Source organism: Panicum hallii, chromosome 7 (assembly GCF_002211085.1).
Source record: "Panicum hallii strain FIL2 chromosome 7, PHallii_v3.1, whole genome shotgun sequence".
Lineage (NCBI taxonomy): Eukaryota > Viridiplantae > Streptophyta > Magnoliopsida > Poales > Poaceae > Panicum > Panicum hallii.
This window is the reverse complement of record NC_038048.1, coordinates 44,050,250-44,069,502: the sequence shown is the minus strand read 5'-3', so window position 1 is coordinate 44,069,502 and position 19,253 is coordinate 44,050,250. Positions and strand designations below refer to the sequence as shown.

Sequence of the window (19,253 nt, the reverse complement as noted above, 5' to 3'; positions counted from 1 at the left end):
AGTCAATATGCTAACTTCGTGCTCACGCCAACTCGGAGCATCTCTACTCTCTTTTGGTTAAGCTGTCGGAAAGTAGGATATCTGTTGTCTGAATGTCACTAAACAAGTCGAGAAAGAGATCAAAGCATCTGAAGCTGAAAGTATGACTAGCAAGGACAGGGATAGCAAAGGAAAACTCAACTGTGACATAAGATAATCCTATCATAATAGGATATTGGGATAATAACCCAATAACACATAATATTACTGATGTTAAGGGGAAAGGAGGAAGCCCGCGAATAGGGTTTGGGATTTGGTCAGCAACTCCCAGAATACCGCAAGTTCTCGACAAAATTTTGTGAAAGAGGACAACGAACTCTCACTAGCAAAGAATCACAGGGCTATGTACAACACCTACGTTGTTCATCGCAACATCAGCCAAATTAAAGTGTATGATACTAGCTGTTTGGCCTGCTGCTGCCTCTGATTGATATGAACATGACAGACTACAGGAGATCCTCATTTTTCTGATGAAATGAGGATGCATCACCCATTTGGATTTTGAGTGGCTCATTGATGACTGCGTGCACTGCACCGACCATTTCCTTCGGAGAGCTGAATCCATCAGTCTGAAAGTAGAACAAGTGAAGAATCTTGCACATCTTCCAGAAGAGATCCTTGCATGGCCTAGGGACAACACTTTCTTTCCTGAGAACCAATCTTAGCAAGTCCCTCCTAGACGTGTCTATGGACTTTTGTATCACCTTCTTAGCCGCTTCTGTGGACATAGAATTGCCACTGTGAAGAACAAGTAGCGAAATGCTATTCAGCTTTCCCTCGCTGCCTTCCCTCTGCACCCATGGACCAATGGTTTGTAAAGATCATGCAGTTACAAACTTATCATGAATAAATCATGGTTGTAAAGAACTCTTGTCAAACATAATAGCTATAAACAGAAAAATAACAGTCATAAATCTTTATTTTTGCAAGAGATTCTTGCACTTCAGGACTTCTGCAGTGCTTCTCAACAACAACAATAACTTAGCCTTTTGTCCCAAGCAAGTTGGGGTAGGCTAGAGATGAAACCCACAGAAAACAAGAATAAGAAACACAAAAAGGGCACAAAACAAAGAAAGAGTTAGGGGTTAAACAAAAAGTAATAAAGGTCACGGTTCAGGTACGTTAATCGCTAATCTCCAAGCGCTCCTATCCATAGCTAATTCCTTAGCGATATTCCACTCCTTGAGGTCTCTCTTAACCGTCTCGTCTTAACAATAATGACAGTGCTTCTATTCTCACAAATTGTAGATGTTAAAAAGGACTCTATGTTCAAGGATATATGAATTATTGGAGCATAAATTTATTATTATTGTTATTGTTGTTGGAAAATTTCAAGCAGATATGGTAATCTAGCAGACAGATATGTGGGCAACTTGCAAGGAGTGATTTTTATGTGTAAAGGGGGTACAAATACCTCAAAACCTTTGCTGTCATTAAGGAGCCGGCCACAAGTGCTCATTAGCCTAAATAATTTATCATACTCTTGATCTTTGACAGCATGCTCTAAGAGCTCTTGCCCGACAAAATACAATGCTGGGAGCACAATGGGGCCCAGTGCAAACGAGACAACAGCATTTGTCATGTATTCTTCAACTGTTGGCACATGTTGGCTTCTCTGCCATTCTGCTTCCATCATCATAGACCTCAACAGACCTAACCACTGCATATGAGTTTCAAGTTGTCAGTACTGAACAGAACGCAATGCAAGATCATTGGGACACACATTACACTTACAATTTCTGCTAGGTGTTTTGTAACATCACGGCCTTGTGCTGCAGAAGCCTTTGCTCCAAGCTGGTTCGTTGTTGCATAAATAGCAGAAAATACTATTTTTACTTGCTCTGAGTAGTACTTATCTGCATGGTGCTCATGCCATCTATGAAAACCATTAGCCAAACATCGGAGATAAATTAGTCATGCACAAGAGATCAGCATTACTTCAAAGATTAGACAAAGGCATCAAGTTGAAGGACAGTACTTCTCAACTAATTCTATCAGGTTTTCTAATTCCTCTTTTGATCCCCCAACATCAAAGAAGTCATCAACCACAGTTGTGAGCACACCATTTTTGGCCCATGAAATGCGAGCATCAGACAATTCAGAAGGGAATATGGTAGCAGCAGCAGACAGATAGCAATAAGTCAATTTCTGCCGAGCAAATTGTAGTTGTTCCAGCTTGTTCTCCTTCACCCAACTGTTGCAACAAAGTTAAGCAATTTACCTAAGTGGTGAAAAGGTTAAAAAGACAAGGGAACATAACATTAAGATTACCTATCAAGATGCTGAAGTTCATCCTGGTAAACAGATTGAGAGAAACTAAAATCTTTGACAGCCAAAGCTAGAAATTCTTCAGTGACATGAAAAGACCTGATAGAAAAGCATGTATATCATTGATACCAATCATCTAAACTGATCAGATTTGATGGGATGTTCTTCTGCAAAATTAGAATCTTACGAGCATTTTGTCGTTAGCATCAGAGAACCCCAGGCATCAAAATATTCAATGTTTCTCTTGTGTTCTAAACGCTCCAGTGTCGCATAGAAGGGAAACTTAACAGCATACTCCATCTGAAATCACAAAACATAAAATTAAACATAAATCGAATCTCCCAGGTCAAATGAATTTCAAATTTTATGCAGGACCTCTCCGAAAATCGGGGTTTTTTGCACCCTACTAGAGCACAACTTATCCTTCAATAAGTTGCCAGACCATGATCCTATACTATCTAAGATCAAATCGTTTCCTGATAAGCTGACTTTTGAAGCCTTGTACAGTTCCAGTAGGGATTTTGTATCATTTAAATATCCTTGAAGTGAATCACAGAAAGTGGAAGCTTCAGCAACATGAGACAGTTCATCTGCTCCAGATGTAAATTACTGCATTAGTTAGGTAAAAATAGATAAAACTAATGCAGTAGGGAATTCCAGATATGTGAGTTGTGCGGTACCTGAGGAAACATCATAACCATTCATCCTTAAAAGGCGAAATGCCATCGCGCATGTCGCTATGTCCATCATGATTTCCTCATTTTTTTGTAACCAGTGACTGCAAGCTGGATATAGTCAAGTATATAAGTTACTAAAAGAAGATATAAAACTTTCAAACAAGATCATTGCCTGAATGTCATGTCCAGGATGTTTTTTATTTCATTGACAAAGTGCTGAGAAATTCCCATTCTTTCGAGTGCGTCCACCATTAAGAGCTGGCAATGTAGTTTTGAAGGATACACTGCTGGCACTGCAAAAGTCTAATGCCATTAGGTATTGACCAACAGTCTAAATACTAGCAGGATTTTGACGAGGAAAAGTATGGCAACCCACCTGCACCGCCAAATTCACTGACAAGTGAATTTAGGTATTGATGGGCTTGATCATTGTATTTGTGGATTAATGCAACTGCAGTTGTGGAAGGGCAGCTGAACAATGATCCATTTTTCCTCTGGAACTTCATAACTTCATCCCAGTCCAGCATGTTTCCTAACCCCTCTGCGATATAAGCCATATATGCTTTTCTTCCATAAGAACCGTACAAAGCCTGTCTAAATTAAATCAACTATCAGGGTTTTGAGTACTTTATTCACAGGTACCAGTCAAATTCTGATCTAATAAAAAAAGAGAATATGAACAACATTATGAGCCCCCCTTTCCAGCAAAATCATGGTTATCTGAAATGCTCAAAATATAAAATTACTAATGCAAACTTTTGTTCTTTAAAAACAAGGAAAAGAAACTAAGTTAAGACTAAAGTTCCGTTCATATGGTAAATTCATCAATACTAACTTAACAAAACAAGTTGTCCATGATTTGCAAACACAAAGGAAGTACAACACCAATTTTTAGGCCAGTATAAGTCATGGTCAAACCTTTTCAATTCCATCTTGCGGAGGTGAAGAATCCCATGGACATCAGTTTGCCTTATAGGAAATTCTAAACCCATATCAATCGCGAGGCTTAGCATAGTGGCAAAAGTGATGTTGAAACCTATAGGAGCAGTGGTCTGCTCATCCATAGCAACAGAGAAATTTCTTCCAATGAAATGCAGTCCTGTTCAGAACACACAAAAAAAGGTGACCTGCCAGCACCATTTTCACTGAACCAATAAGACCTTCAAGTCTCGAGTAACTTTAATTTATACCTCTCCAGATGTTCTCCCTGCCAACATTCCATCTCTTTAATGCAAGAACACATGCCAAAGTGGATAAAAGAACATCCTTGTTGACTGATGAGTCAAATCGGTTGACACCCCAAGATCCATCATCCTGTTGGTTCTGCAATATCCACTCAACACATTGTGGGAAGCATGGAGACTGATTAGAACCACGCAAGGGCACCATAGAAACCCATGCCGTGTCATATGAAGAAGGTGGCAATTCGGGTCTCAGGAGCTGATTCCTTATTCTAGTCTCCAGTCCCATCCTATGCTGCATCGTACTAGTATGTTAATTTAACTGAAATCCATTGCAAGTTGCACAGATATACTAATGGGCAATAAGGCTCAGACCACGTTTTGTACCCTTGTATTTTCTGCTCCCAACCTCTTGCCAGAATATGCTGTTCGAAGAAAAGAATGAGGCATCAGTTGGGGCAAGCCATGGAAAAATTACTCACAGACATAATACAAAGTACTACAATCGTTCTTTTTTAAAAAAAGAAAAGAGTACTGGAATCTTTGACTTCGCAAGTGCGTGCCAGAGGAGAAATTTCTAAAATTGACGCCCAATTCATGAGCCTTTCAAGATTTGACACCCTGACCCACATGCCAGTGACTCAGATTGACCCCAAATATCAAAATCTCTCGTGCCAGAGAGTGTGTAAGGGGAAAAAAGTTTGTTTCTACCTAGAATCAAACGTAGCCGTGAAAGGAGACAGAAGTTACGACAAATCACACTTTTTCACTACTGAAGTACTGATATTACGCATTGGCATCCTAATTTCACCACTGAACAGAACACATGGCAGGGCGCCATTTGCATTGTATTTATTCAGTGACAGCGAACGGAACGAAGAAGAAGACGTGGACGCACCTCTAGCGACACAAGGACGAGACGCTCTGCTCGATCGCAGAGGAATCAACCCGCGCGGTGAGCAGCTGGGTGGGGCGGCGGCCGTAACGCGGGGCATCGGGGAGCAGTGAAACCTCACCAGAGAAATCTCTGGTGCCGATTACTGTAGCGTCAACTGGGACTGATCCTGCAAGCTGAAGAAGAGCCTGAACGAGGCATTGACGAACGGGTTGCATTAGTAGGAGCCACGCAGCAAGCAAATCCAAAAGACTTCAACTTGATTCTCTCGCATCTCGTGGAGAAAAAGAACCAAGAAAAGGCAGGGGTTAGCCACCGGCAAAAGGAGGAAATCACCTCTCGAGGAGACAAGGCTCCGGCGGCAGACGACGAGGCACTCGCTCGCAACGCCGTGAGGGGTGCCGAATCCGTAGCGAGACCGGCGAAGGAAGGGAGAAGAACGGACGCGAGAGGAGGAATGCGGGGGGAGAAATCGGATCGGTGGGGGGACAGAGAGGAGGAACGCTCTAAACCAACTCCCAGTCGCTCTAGCTCCAGCTCCACCTGACTTCAGCTCTCCCTGCTGGACGATTCCGCGTTTGTTAACGCTTCTTGCTCTACTTCAGTTCCCCACCGCTTAGCCCAGATGGGATCTCGGCAACGGCGACGCCTTTCCTTCGTCCCCATCGCAAATCGACCCTTCCTCGCGCCGGCGTGGCCGCGGCTGGGCGGAGAAGAGCTGCTGGCGACGAGCTGGCGAACGGGGACGAGCTGCAGCTGGCCGGCGGGGACGAGGCACTCGCAACGAGTGACCGGAAGGTGGGCGCGCGGGGGGGGGGGGGGGGGGGGGGGAGGGAGGTGGGGCGGTATCGGATCAGAGGGGGGGAGAGGGAGGCGAGGCGGCGCTGGAGGAGGAAGAGGAAGACACCGTCACGTTCGCCCTGCTCGTCCCCACACCAAAGCGCTCCCACTCCCACCTTTTCTGGACCGATCGAGAAAAGAAATTCCTCGTGCTTCTCCGCGGTTGATTAAATTAGGGAGCAATCGGACATGCCGTCCGTGCCCCCACTACCCCGCGCCCAGCAGTTGCAGGGCACGCAGGGCGGATTTGTTGTCGCGGCAGGAATACGTCACGCCGGCGAGCACCGGCGACAGGAACGGGAGGGGGAACCGTTGACGGTGCCAGTTGGGAGATCCTCCCAAGCCTGGTTTTGTCCACGTCCAGCACAAACATCAAAATTGGTCGTGGGCTCTGTCGATGCCTCATGGTCATGGTCATGGTCATGGTCATCCCTGATTGGTGAAGTGCAGTGAAGGTGCCATTTTCCAACAGAACAGGCTGCTGGTCTGTGCTGCCCGCGTCCGGGGGATGCTAGTCGGCAGATCCGTCCGGGGCGGGTACTCGACTACTTGTCCTTCTCGCAAGACAAAGACAGGAACAGGAGCTCGCCGGCCGGCACGGCCCCACGAAGCAGCAACTCTGAATTCTGATGCACACTTGGGTCGACGGCCAACGCTCCAGATGAAGTGCCGTCCTCCCCTCTCCGGCCGTGCTCGGCGGGCGTTTCAGGCGCCGGGACTGCCTGCCTGCCTGCCTGGTGCTCAGGTTCTGCAATTTGGGTGAACATCAAGCCTGCAGTGCGAGCATTGCGTTTCCGGGAAACATCTGGGTGAACGTGAAACTAAACAGTTCTGCATTCATTTTTTGTTCGACCGGTGTCATTTGGCAAGCTGACATGTACATGTCACATTGTGTTGCCTGCGTTGTCTTCTCCTTGGGTGTGGCAGCACTGATAGTTGCCTTGGGTGGTGTAGCCTTGGGCTTGCTCTTCAGGCTCCGACCGATGGCCGGCCGGTGCGTTGGACAGGTGGTGCTCGGCGAGTGTGTCCAGCGGCGTGGAAGGTGTTAGAGTAGAGCAGGATCATCCCCATGGGACACGGCGTAGTAGGCCGGTGGACTCCCCGTCTCGAGCCTGGGAAATCTCGTCTGCGACTGCGCCGTCGGAGGTCGGGCAGGGATGCGCCGGTGTCGTAGCCGTGACCGTTGGTGGGCGGCAGGGAACGGGACCTCAGGCGGCGCGCGGCACCAGTCGTCCTCCAGCGCCGCCTCATCCACTCGCAACGACGCCAGGCGAACGGCCAGAGGTCGAATGGCGGGGGACCCGGAGGAGAGGGTTCGGCCACCTGCAAATCCATGTCGCCTGCAGCCTCGACGGCGGACTGAGCCCCACGAGAGATGCGGAAACCGGGGATGGCAGCTAGCAATTCGATTTACGTCAGGGGGTTTAATGAAAATCAATCCATTTTAGGGGTCTATATGTAAATAATCGGAACGCGACTATTAATCGCGATCCAAATTAGGAGTGTTTATGAAACTATGTAGGGGGTTATATATAAACATTCGGATCGCGATTATTAGTCGCGATCCAATTTGAGGGCCGTGTGAAAATAGTTAGGGGTGTTTATATAAAAGTTCGGATCCAATTCTGACAAAGATTCTCTGTCCCGCCGCTTCCCTTCCTGCCGCCGCCGGCACCGGACGTCGACGGCGAGCCCGCCGGGGCTTCTTCCGCCCCTTGAAATCTTCAACCAGCTTCAGCGGAGGACGCTAGCAACGTTGCGCATGAGGACACCGCCGACTGGAGGCTTACGCTGGACGGGCGCCACCGCCGTGGCCGGAGCCTCAGCGACCGCGGCAACATCCAGCAGCTTGTCGCTCTCGCCTTCGTGCCGCTGCTCCTCGTTCGCCGCCGACTCCTCTCTGTCCCTGGATCAATGTCGCCTTCGATCCCGTTTCTCAGCATCTCTTCCGTCGGTTCCTCTTCGCAAAATTTTGTTTGCGCAGCGGCGGGACGGACGGAGGACATAAGAGTTGCCCCGCGCCGCAGTCGGGACTCGGGCGACACGGTTCCTCTCTATCACGCCTCGGCCGCGTTGCATAAGCAGCAGCGCGAGCAGGGCGATGACGAGGGCCAAATCGAAGTCGCAGAGCTCGTCGGTCGTCAGCGTCGCCGTGGCGTCCATCCATCGCGCGCGCCTTGGCTGCTTTGGGCGTTGGCCATGGCACATTGCCGTGTGATGATGCCCAGCGGCAGCGCGCACTTGAAATTTGGCCGCCGGCAATAGTTTCCGAAACGGCGACGTTCGGGGCACCGGCCCGCGCGGCGGCGGGGAGGCAGGCGGCTGCGATCGGCATGTCTGCGCCCGCGCCGCGCCGCGCGCACCCCTTCGGCTCCGCTGCCACTTCTCCGGTTCACGCGGCATCGCGCTAGGCCGAGCCGAAGGTAAACCTCCCTGGCAGCCAACGCCGCTCTTTCTTGTGCCGGCCGTGCCCGTCGCGCGCAGCACGTCACCGCCACCGAGCGTCATGTCCGACCGCGGCGGGGCTGGTAGGTTGCGGCGTTGCGCACCGCGTCATGGTTCAGCGGGCCGGCGGCGGTTTCGCGTTAAAATCTGCCCGCGTGTCGCCTGCACTGCACGAGCAGGGAGCGCCGGAAGTGGGCGCTCCTGCAACGCGAACCGGACGCCAATGGCACGGCGGCAGGAGCAGGGAGGCTAGCACACGAAAGGAAGGGATTTACGCCAATGTGCTTCCAGAGCCGATCAAGACCTGGAGATAGCAGGACGAATTTTCAGTCGAACAACAGAAGCTCTGCAGCTACAAACATTGAGCTTTCTTTCAGTTCGTCTCTGCGAGTATCTAACGTTCCCTATTTTCCCTCCCACGCTTCCTAAGAGACCAAACCATGTCATCAAGTTACAGCGCCTGGTACCTGCTCCTAGCTACTGTGCCTTCAAAAGAAACCGGCCACATGATCGATTGACCAAGCAATTCAAGAAGCATCAGATCATGCATGCTGGTTTGATTTCTCCCACAAGACAGGCAGCCATGCACTATTGCTTCCCTTGAGCTGTAGCGGCAGGTTGACCACAGCGTCCACTTCTCTGGCCTTCGCCTCCGGCGAGCTGAACGCGTCGCCCCGGGAGTAGAAGAAGTAGCACACCTTGCACATCTTCCAGAACAGCTCCTTGCAGCGCCTAGGGACGGCGCCTTCCTTCCTGAGAACCAGTCTTAGCAGGTCCCTCCTGCAGGTGTCGATGGGCTTCTGCATCTCCCTTCTGGCCTCCGCTATGGACATGGAGCCGCCGCTCTGAAGAACGAGGAGAGAAACGCTGTTCACCTTGCCCTCGCTGTACTCCCTCTGCATCAGTGCACATCAGTCATCAGTTTGCGCTGTACTTTTACAGAAATTTCAAATTTGAAATGCAACATACCTCGTAAGTCTGAACATCGTTCAAAAGACGGCCACATGTGCTCATTAGCCTGAACAACTCGTTGTATTCTGGGTTTTTAACAGCAGATTCTGGGATCTTTGGCCCAACAAAATACAATGCTGGGAGGACAATGGGGCCTAGTGCAAATGTCAAAGCTGCATTCGTTATGTATTCTTCTGCTGTTGGGACATATTTGTTAATCCGCCACTCCACCTCGGTCATCATAGACCTCAGCAGATCCAGCCACTACAAATAAAGGCCATTGAACTTGTCAATACCAAAAACTCAAAAAAAAAAAAGATTGCCAAACGAAATTGCACTTGGGACTTACTATTTCTACAAGGTGTTTGGTAACATCACGGTCTTGTAGCAAAGAAGCCTTTTCTCCAAGCTCGTTTACTGAAGTGTAAATTGCAGAAAACACAATCTCTACTTGTTCCGAGTAGAACTCAACTTTGTGGTGCTCGTCCCACCTGTAAAAACCATCGAAAAAAACAGAGAGAGATAGAGAATTAGACCAAGAAACCATCACATGTTAACTCATTGGAGGTAAAGGATGAGGATCATACATCTCAACCAATGTGACTAGGTTTTCCAATTCTTCTATTGATCCTCCAACATCGAAAAAGTCATCGACAACTGTTGTGAGCACACCATTTTTGGCCCATAGAATGCGAGCATCCGACAGTTCAGGAGTGAATATGGTGCCAGCAGCAGAGAGGTAGAAGTATGCCAACTTCTGCCGTGCGAATGATAACTGGTCCAGCTTGCTCTCTTTCACCCAGCTGCGACGACAAATTTTTCACCAAAAATAAATAAGCTGAACTGTTGTTTGTTCTCTTGCAAAGATTTATTACCTGTCAAGATGACGAAGTTCTTCCTGGTAAGTAACCTGGCAGGTACTGAAATCTCTGATAACCAACGCTAGAATATCATCGTTGGTATAACAAGACCTGCTTCAACAAATATACCGCCATGGCGTCGGTGTTAAGTAGGCATTAAAATGGTTTGATAAAATAAAACTGTGCTTTGTGGAACAATAAGAAACTTACAAGTATGATGCTTTTAGCATCTGGTCTCGTGTGACATCGAAGTTTTCTATGTTCCTCCTGTGGTCGAGACGATCCAATGTGGTGTAGAAAGGAAATTCCAGAGCATGTTCCACCTGAAAATACACAATATCTCATTAAAAACTGCTGGATCACCAGCTCCCAAACGTGGTAACAACAGTAGTGCAGTACAGTGATCACTAAATTGTTTACCTCTCTAAAAAGTGGCGTTCCCTGCAGTCCACCAGATCTCAGCTGTTCCTTCAGCAGGCAGCCTGACCATGAGCCTATGCTGTCCAAGATAGACTCATCTTCTGAGATACTGACTTTCGAAGCCTTGTGCAACTCTAATAGGGATCTTGTATCGTTCAAATATCCTTCAAGCGAAGGATGGAACCCGGATGCTTCAGCAACATGATACAGCTCATCTGCACAACATTTTCATGCGGGTCAGCGTGTTGAAACCTGCTAGTAGCTAGGAAAAAATAAAAAGGAAAAAGAAAAGTAGCTCCAGTAAAAAATATTTTATGTTATTGATTTTTTTAGTCTTCGTGGAGAAATTTGGACCACTGTTTTTCTATTATAATATTGTTATACAGTTAGCACCTAATAATTATATGAGATTATGAAAGTACTCAAGACAAATCTACAGTTATGATTTTTGTGTTTCCAAACTAAATGTTCTGAAAGCTACTGGCAGTCAAATTTCAACTGTTTGAACAAATCTTGATAAAAAAAAGGCGTCAATTTTCGTGACCAAAGGTAGTATTGTAGCCAACGCAGAAATTTCAGCAGATAGCTATACCAGCAGAAACATTGTATCCGTTCATCCGAAGAATCCGAAACGCCATAGCACAAGTTTCGACATCCCGCACAATTTCCTCATCTCTCTGCAACCAGCAGCTGTGTACAATAGTTGGCGTCATGTACAGGACGAGTTGCTAAAGAGGATCATTATATTGACGGTTAAAGATATCGGTACCTGTATGTCCTCTCCAGGATACGCTTGATGTCGCCAGAGAAATGCCGGGAAATTCCCATGTTCTGAAGCACATCGACTTGCTGGAGCTGCTCCCTCATCGTAGTATCTGACGATGTGCCCTTGTTATGTTGTGTGCTTATGCCACGGCTAACTGAGGCGAGAAATCTCGTTATACATGAGTTTCAATAATCTTTTTGCTTAAGCAGATCAAGTTGGACGCAAAGACGATAGCTTAAATTCTTACAGTTTTCGGCAGGACTATTCGCACGTTCTTCTACCTCAAGCGTCTTGTGGACCTGCTGGGCCACTTCAATTCAAGAAAAGAAGAGACGAGATCGAGATGGGTGTCAGTCTCGTTTTCTTTTCCATAAATAACGAAAGAGAACAAAAACAAAATAAGAAGTGCTAGAGATTTCAAGTAACTAGCTAGCACGTACATTAATTACCGACGTGGCAAAACAAAACAAAACAAAAAGATGAAGATTACGACATCGTCACACCGCGCGCGAAATGTACGTAGAGATAAGAACGTATACAGTGGGCACACGCAAGCTTCTGGATCAAAGAAACAGTAGGAAATTGCATCGTGTACCTCTTGTGACCCCAGGGCGCGCAGCTCTGGCCGACCCCAACCCGCGAGGCAACGAGCTGAATCGTTGGCCGCCCGAGTGGAGCCACCAGCAGCAGCAAGCCGCCGCCGGCGATGGGAGGGAACGGCCGGAGAGCTCGACGGCGTTGGCCATTATCGATCAATTCTAGCTAGGCTGCCGGCCGGAAGGCGGAAGCGGAGCGAGAGAGGGCGCGCGCCGTCGCGGCGGTCGGTCGATCGAGTTGCTGATGATGACGGTGATGATGGTGTGTGCATGCATGGACGTTGTGCGCTAGATCTATCGCTGCATGCAGGCATGGCGCGCTCCGGCGGCCCGATCGACCTAGCTCGTGGGCACGCTCTGTGCACTGGACCCGGCCGGGTATACGTAGTAGGGGACAACGCATGCATGGCGTCGTCGCTAGCTCGTGAGCGTCGTCGATCGAGGTCGCTTGGCGGATCGAGGATGAGATCGCGCTGAACCAATCCGATCCCTGCTGGCTGGAACGGAGTGCATGTGCATGCCTATGCTCTTAATTAGTAGTTTAACAAGAAATTAAAGGGGGAAAGAATAAAACATACCTCCGTTGTTCACCCCCGGGCGCGACGCTCTGCTCCGCTGCGTCAGCATCGTCGTCGTCCCGCCGCAGGGTAACGAGCCCAAGCGCTGCCCGGCGGAGCCGAGGAGGCAGGCCTTCAGCGGGAGGGAACCGGCAGCAGCCAGCAGCTTCACGGCCCTGGCCATCGTTTCGACTTACGTATTGGCGGCTACCTAGGCAACAGGCCGGAGGCGATCGATGGCGGAGGCGGGCGGCCCAGCCGGGGACGGGAATGAAACAGAGGGACGTGGTCGTGCGTGCACGGGTCGGCGGTAGCTAGCTGCAAGGTCTCGTAGCAAGCAAGCAGTGTCGTTGCCGTCGCGCCCACGGCCGGGCCTTATTTGTAGTGGCCCTGCCGCCGCTGGCGAGCAAGTGGCAGCGCGCCGCTCGGTCTATCGCGTCGTACGACGCGCCATGCGTCCGCGTATCTCTCGCGTCACACGTGTCGTGCCCCCTCAGCATTTCCGCGCGTGCTCGATTTGGCGCGCGCGACGGCGACCCGGCCGGCCGGCCCGCCGCGCGCCGCCGTGAGGGCGTGCGCGACCCGCCGATCGAGCGGCCCGGCGCGCCATTATTCGTCGGCGTGCGGCGCCTCGCCGTCAAGCCGTCAGCCTCGGACGGGCCGGGCCACTACGGGAGGCCGACGGGGCACCGCACACGGCCCAATCGGTCGATCCGGGTCGAGATACTGCTGCGTCCAACAGTTAATGTCCGAATATCACACATGTTACATGTGCCTACAATTCAGCGCGCGCGCTGGCCCACACGCGGTCGTCGTTCCTGCGATCGAGGGCCATGTCGCGACGGACGTCGACCTGCGAGGAGTGCGTGCTCCATGGGGGTAGCTCATCCGACGGGACCCGTACAGCGACCCGCATGAACGAATTCTTTTCAAAGTAAACTACGAGGAAATGCCACTCCCGGAACTAACAAAATACTGCTTGCACAATGTGAGATTAGTAACGGTTAACTTGGAGTATCATGGAATATATACTAAGCAGTAGGCTGCACTGCTGCAGCCAATCGCCTAAAAACTCTTCCCATTCCGAGGATCTATCCAAAAAGTACCGTCCCCAAAACAAAATCTCCCATGGTGATGACGTACCATTCCCTGCAGCCATTCCCTGCAGCTAGCCGACTGCTACCACTAAAAAAGACGTCCTATTTTTTTTCAGCGACGGATCAAAATGTAACCTAACAGGATGCTGTAGCAGTTGAACCGTCCCTAAAAATACGGCGTGAAAATTAGCTGGTACTGGGTGCTCCGTGAACTGCAGCCGCCGTGTCACGCCGTCACCACGCGACTCTTCTCCATGTCGTCGTCGTTGTCGACCACGCTGGCGCGGGCGCCGAGCTCGATCTCTAGTGCAGCGTTTAATTTTGCTCGTGTAGCGACGCGGAAGGGGAATCTGGTGAGATGGGAGCGGGAGTTGGATCGTTCGCACCTGCCTCGGAACGCGAAAGGTACAAGCACGTGCTTATCGATTCGAAAACACTGCACTGACGTGTTTATCTCGCTCGACGTAGCATGTTTTGTTGCTGCTTAACGACCTTGTAGTGCTTTAACCGTTGATAAGGTCTATACTTATTACAGTGTTACACGTTGACACAAGATTTGCAGTTCGTGAGACACTGAACGTAGAGCTTAGTTTTTTCCCCCTCCGAAAAATATTCCTAACCATTTTTGAGACGTCCTGGGACCTCGCAGGCCGCTCGCTCGAGCTAAAAGACCTAGCAGGCCCAATATAATGAGAGCCCAGGTAGCCCACGCGCGCGTCCACGGTTCACATAGCCCAAGCTCAAATGAGCACACCCGCCGCCTAAAGGCCAGGCCGCCAACACTTGGGAGTCTGGACCTCCTACAGCGCAGCGCAGCCCAGCACGGAAGCACCCTGCTGCGGGCCCGCGGACCAGTGGCACTGGTTCTGCTCTTCCCCTGTCCACCGCCGCGGCGCCGCCACAACTGGTTTGCGGCTTCGCCGACCTATTGCCGGCGACGGACGCGGCACGCCAACCAGCCCCCCTCCTGCTTCCACTGAGGCTTAAGAGACGTGGAGCGGACACCCGTCTGCCTCGTTGTCTTCTTGGCGGCGTGGTGAGCAACCCTAGCGCGCATGTCGTCGCGGCTGTGCGTGAAGAACCTGCCCAAGGGCGCCGACGAGAGGCGCCTGCGGGAGGTGTTCTCGCGGAAGGGAGAGGTCACCGACGCCAAGCTCATCCGAACAAAGTAAGCAAGCCGGGAAACAAGGGCAGTCTAAATCAATTTTGAAACTAGATGATCTATCATTCACATGCTGACATACTAGCTTATCATATGGATCACCATCATATTTGCACAGCCTGTTGGTCTCCAGTAAACAATTGTACTTGCAGGCAAATTCTCAAATTTTATACATCACCGAACAGATCCATCACATGCTATCTCGCCTGTCTCTACACTGAAACAATAGCAGAATGTGCAAGATCTGTGTAAATCCCTGCCATTTACATAGGGGCATGCTTATCTACTGGTGTAGTCGCATCTTCAAATCTCAAAACTTCGGTGTAGGGTTTAGGGTGCCTTGGCACATTGCTGATATCGACTTCTGCAACTGCAACTCTGCAAATGTGGAAACAAGATCAGAAACCAATTGTCAGAGGTGGACAGAACCTGCAAGGACTTGTTGGCAAGAGATCGCTATGCTGCATTCTCTTTCTGTGAGACGGCAGTGTGAAGCTGAAGATGTTACCACATGCCTAGCTACGCTTGCTGGGTCTCTTGCGTCCTGAGCGGCTGGTTTTCGTTGTGCTGGCTGTCCAGGGGCATGTACTGCGCCATGATCGCCATGATCTCTGAGTCCATGTACCGCTGCAGCACACAACATAGAGTTCATCCACAGTCAAGAACCAAAGATTGTTCAATGTTCATTGTATGATACACCGCAAACAAAAAGAACATATTGTTTCTGCCTGTTTTGGTTGCCTAAAAGAGATTGCTGAATTCATACCCTGAGCCTGTACTTGTAGAACACGTATCCGGCGACGCCGGCGCCGGCGAGGCACGACACGACCAGGGCGGTGACGAGCCACCCGAACGCCGACATATTCTTGGCTGCACGTTCGACAGCAGAAGAGATGGATCTTGAGCGATAGCACCACCGGAGCAGAGGAGAAGCAGCGGCAAGAACAGAAAGGTAGCTGGGGTGCTCACCAATGCAAGTGTCTTCACTCTTGATGTACATCAGGCCGCCGCCGCACTTACAGTCGAATCCGCCCCAGTTGTTCTTGCACGAGCAGTGCGGGCAGGAGCACGCCAGCTTCTCGCTGCACTCGTCGACGTCTGGAACGGCAGGGAGGGATCAGCAACGAAGGTTCAGGCTCAGCCATGGAGGAAGCTAAGCTAAGGCGAAGTACCTTGGCAATGGAAGCCGTCGCCCTTGAACCCTGGCGGGCACTTGCATCCGCTCAAATCTGAACCCTGCACACGCCACAAACGTCAGTAACCGTATGATTCACATCTTGGCCTGAAGATCAAACCCGAAGCAGTATTTAAAGCAATTTGCTATTTCTTCATCGGATTACCGAGCAAGCAGATAAAGTCTTGCCATTTCTCGTCTCCGTCCAGCACCCGCCGTTGCCCATGGCGCACCGGCCCGGTCCGACCGCTGGTGATGCAAATGGAGGACAGGTTGGAAAAATCCATTCAAATTCAGTGTCAGATTGAGACGATTGTGTGACGAAAGGAGGAGAACCGTTGGCACTGATCGATGGTACCTTTGCATTCGGTGTACCCATCTCCTTGGTACTGAACGCCACCCACCACAGGGCACTGGCAAATCCTCCCTCTGTAGGTGTCCTGCTTTCGGCAGCATGCGATCGGTCAGTAGGCAGTTACCACCTGAAGTGCTCTGCACTTGAAACAACCTGTTGGGGATGGACGGGTACCTTGCAGGCCGTGATGTTGGTCTTCTCGTCGCGCCAGCAGCCGCCGTTGTTGTCGAGGCACTCGTCGGTCTCCATGTCTGAAGAAAAGTGCAGAGGTGGATTCCACGATTAGCATTGAACTGAAGCGATTGAGCAGGCAGGGCAGGGTTTCATCTATGGAGGCTGCGAACCTGGTGTCAGGCAGACATGAGGCTCGGTGGTCTCCTTGAACCCGGCACAAATCGCTTTGAGGACCGCAGTGCTCTCCAATTTGCCTGGAATGCCAGATTGTTCAGAGAAAGGGAACTCCATTTCTTGAAACACAAAATACAGAGTGTGATCTTGTGATGAAGTTGGAAGACTCGTAGATACCTCGATACTGCACGTTGTTGATCACCAGCGTCGGCAAGATCGTCACGTCTCCTCGAGTTCCATGCCCGACCTACAAGAATCGAAGTCTAAGCAAATTGGCTTGTGCAAAAGATGTGAGCAAATTGCTTCCATGAAATCAGCATGTCAGTCAGACAGACAACCTGAACAATCTGCTCCGTCTTGAGCACGTCGTTCTCGGCGTCGGCGTCGGGATCCCCCATGCACTTGTCGATCATGTCCATCGGCAACCCTGCAGCGCCGAACCGGGTCAGCACGGCACGGTCACGCTCGATCGCGGCGAACTGCGCCATGATCGCGTCAAGAAATAATACCGAGCGATCGGACGACGTCCTCGGCGCAGCGGCGGGTGTACTTGTTCTCCTTCATGGAGCAGCGGAGGTGGTAGTCGGCGACGTAGTCCCACCAGACCCATGGCCGGCTGCTCGCGTTGGCGACGCGGTGGACGCAGAGCTGGCGCAGGTTCTCCACCACCACGTCCTTGCCGTCATAGCCGGCGGCGAGGTCCCCCTCCGGGTCCGGCACGCAGTAGCGGCCGCGGTTGATGCACTGGGCCTTGCACTGCGGCGTGTCCAGGAACGCGTCGGGGCAGAACCAGGTGATGTAGTGCGGGGTGAAGAGCGCGTACCCGCCTTTCTCCAGCAGCTGCGCGTGGCCGCGGAACGCGCGCACGAACGCCGCCTGCTCGTCGCACCGCGGCCCGCACTCGTCGTTGCTGTTGGTCCAGAACTCGTACTCCACGCGCTCGTCGGGGTGCGGCATCGACTCGCGCCAGTCGAGGCGCACCACCACCTCCTCGCCGCTGCCGCCGGAGGAGGGGGAGGCGGCGCGGCGGAGGGCGTCGCCGAACCGCTTGGTGACCAGCGCCGAGGGGACCGTGATGTTAGCGAGGAACGCCATGTCGGGGGTCTCGTCCTCGGGGCTGTCCATCGTCAGCAGTGGCTCGTCGGCGCTGTCGGCCACCAGCACGGCCGCCGCGCCGGCCAGCTGCGCGTTCCACGTCTTGAGCGCGAAGTAGCAGCCCCCGCGGTCCACGAGGAGGACCACGGGGCGGCCCGACGGCGACCTGAACTTCTTGTCGCCAAACGGCCCGCAGCCCGTGGCCAGCTTCGGGTCCTCCGGGTACAGCACCACGCCGGTCAGCCTGCCGCCGTACTCCGGGACGCCGTAGTTGGCGATCGCGGCCTCGTGGTGGCCGCGCAGCGAGCGCGGGGACAGCACCTTGACGCTGTTCTTCTCGACGATGAACCGCGCCGACGCCAGGCTCGCCATCATGGACACGGCGAGCCATGCCCACGCCGCCGCGGCGAGCCTCCTCCCGTGGCCGTGGACGTGGAGTGCCATTGCCGTGTCTCTTGGACCCTTTCCGTGCGTGTTGGTTTGGCAAATTCTGTAGCTCCTCAGAAGCGGAGACTTGGTGGAGACGACATGGAAGGTCGAGAGGAAGAGAGGGCGGAGACCGACTAAAATTTCTGGTTCCTATTGGAATTTTACAATATTATATTTTCAATAAAATCGAAATTCTTTGGCAATTTGCGCATAAAGTCATAAACTGCAACCTGGACCGGTAAAAGGCTGAAATATTCTACGCTATCGCTGTATATTGCCTTGCGTTGACCTCTAAAGTTTGTCAGTCTTTTGATTTTCTTTTTTCTTTTTTTTTGCACACGCAAAAAGAATTTTTTTCCCCCATCTCGTAGCGCAAGAAAATGGGGGCAGAAATGGCATCGCTTGCATTGCACAGCATGGTACAATAATTATCCCTTTGTGATCAATTTTCTTGTTTGTTTGAACAGTTCTTTGGTGCCCATGGGAGAGTTGCAACCAACCAGGATCAGTCAGCGGGTGGGGATAATGATGGCAAGTGGGCATGTAGGCTCAACTAGACGCTCAGAGACAATTTCAAATGAAGACCGACTCAAAAGGCTTGCTCATATGCAAGATCGCAGCTCCAAGAACATACATGCAGAGAACAGTGAGCATCAATTCTTGAAACATGCTGCACAAAATTCTCTGTCCAACATCCATCTCGGCGCATGATGTTAGGCTGCTAGCGAACGTGAAGTCAACTGCTTTCTATTTTGTTTCACAAACAGGATGATGCGCACATGAGTACGTGAGCGCCGGTGGATAGAGATTATTTTAACCTGTTCCGGCTGCACACCAAGTAATATGAATGATAGCACGTTACAGATCATATGCACCCCAACCGCAGAACACTGGTTCCAAATATCACAACATGGGCGGCCAATAGCATGTGAGAAGTTTCTGATAGTAACCATGAGATGCAAGGCAAGAACATTGGTTCCAAATACCACAACATGAGATGCAAGGCAAGAATGTGATATGAACTGTACTCCAACATGAAGGGCAATAGTGGACATTAGAATCACAGGAACATCTTCACAAAAACGCAACCAGGCTAGA

At 50.9% G+C, this 19,253-nt stretch overlaps 3 protein-coding genes across 7 annotated transcripts; all 3 read right to left on the bottom strand.

Annotated features, from left to right (window-relative positions):
• Positions 1-199: 199 nt before the first annotated feature.
• Positions 200-6,185, bottom strand: LOC112899736 (ent-kaur-16-ene synthase, chloroplastic-like). Of its 3 annotated transcripts, none has more exons than XM_025968326.1 (15): positions 5,397-6,185; positions 5,064-5,248; positions 4,544-4,590; positions 4,175-4,460; positions 3,903-4,083; positions 3,361-3,578; positions 3,157-3,277; positions 2,988-3,085; positions 2,683-2,897; positions 2,495-2,607; positions 2,311-2,406; positions 2,018-2,233; positions 1,774-1,915; positions 1,454-1,699; positions 200-830 (listed from the first exon to the last, which is right to left on the bottom strand). In XM_025968326.1, exons 2-15 carry the CDS (start codon positions 5,158-5,160, stop codon positions 486-488), a joined length of 2,421 nt encoding a protein of 806 aa, XP_025824111.1. In that variant the 5' UTR covers positions 5,161-5,248; positions 5,397-6,185; the 3' UTR covers positions 200-485. The 3 variants fall into 3 exon arrangements, with proteins under 3 accessions (XP_025824111.1, XP_025824110.1, XP_025824112.1); XM_025968325.1 differs by having other exon boundaries at positions 4,541-4,590; positions 5,397-6,184; XM_025968327.1 differs by having other exon boundaries at positions 4,553-4,590; positions 5,397-6,184.
• A 2,430-nt stretch (positions 6,186-8,615) lies between these two features.
• Positions 8,616-12,832, bottom strand: LOC112898865 (acyclic sesquiterpene synthase-like). 2 transcript variants are annotated; one of them, XM_025967171.1, is made up of 12 exons: positions 12,517-12,631; positions 11,938-12,435; positions 11,590-11,652; positions 11,346-11,496; positions 11,169-11,266; positions 10,577-10,791; positions 10,367-10,479; positions 10,172-10,267; positions 9,884-10,099; positions 9,646-9,787; positions 9,315-9,560; positions 8,616-9,241 (listed from the first exon to the last, which is right to left on the bottom strand). In XM_025967171.1, the coding sequence occupies exons 2-12, from the start codon at positions 12,086-12,088 to the stop codon at positions 8,888-8,890; spliced, it is 1,845 nt and encodes a 614-aa protein (XP_025822956.1). In that variant the 5' UTR covers positions 12,089-12,435; positions 12,517-12,631; the 3' UTR covers positions 8,616-8,887. The 2 variants fall into 2 exon arrangements, with proteins under 2 accessions (XP_025822956.1, XP_025822955.1); XM_025967170.1 differs by lacking the exon at positions 11,938-12,435 and having other exon boundaries at positions 12,517-12,832.
• A 1,960-nt stretch (positions 12,833-14,792) lies between these two features.
• LOC112901688 (vacuolar-sorting receptor 7-like) lies at positions 14,793-18,270 on the bottom strand. 2 transcript variants are annotated; one of them, XM_025970646.1, is made up of 12 exons: positions 17,141-18,270; positions 16,970-17,058; positions 16,809-16,878; positions 16,628-16,711; positions 16,458-16,534; positions 16,287-16,368; positions 16,095-16,177; positions 15,927-15,990; positions 15,724-15,852; positions 15,521-15,624; positions 15,263-15,381; positions 14,793-15,132 (listed from the first exon to the last, which is right to left on the bottom strand). In XM_025970646.1, the coding sequence occupies exons 1-11, from the start codon at positions 18,168-18,170 to the stop codon at positions 15,274-15,276; spliced, it is 1,920 nt and encodes a 639-aa protein (XP_025826431.1). In that variant the 5' UTR covers positions 18,171-18,270; the 3' UTR covers positions 14,793-15,132; positions 15,263-15,273. The 2 variants fall into 2 exon arrangements, with proteins under 2 accessions (XP_025826431.1, XP_025826430.1); XM_025970645.1 differs by having other exon boundaries at positions 15,270-15,381.
• Between the last annotated feature and the right edge of the window lie 983 nt (positions 18,271-19,253).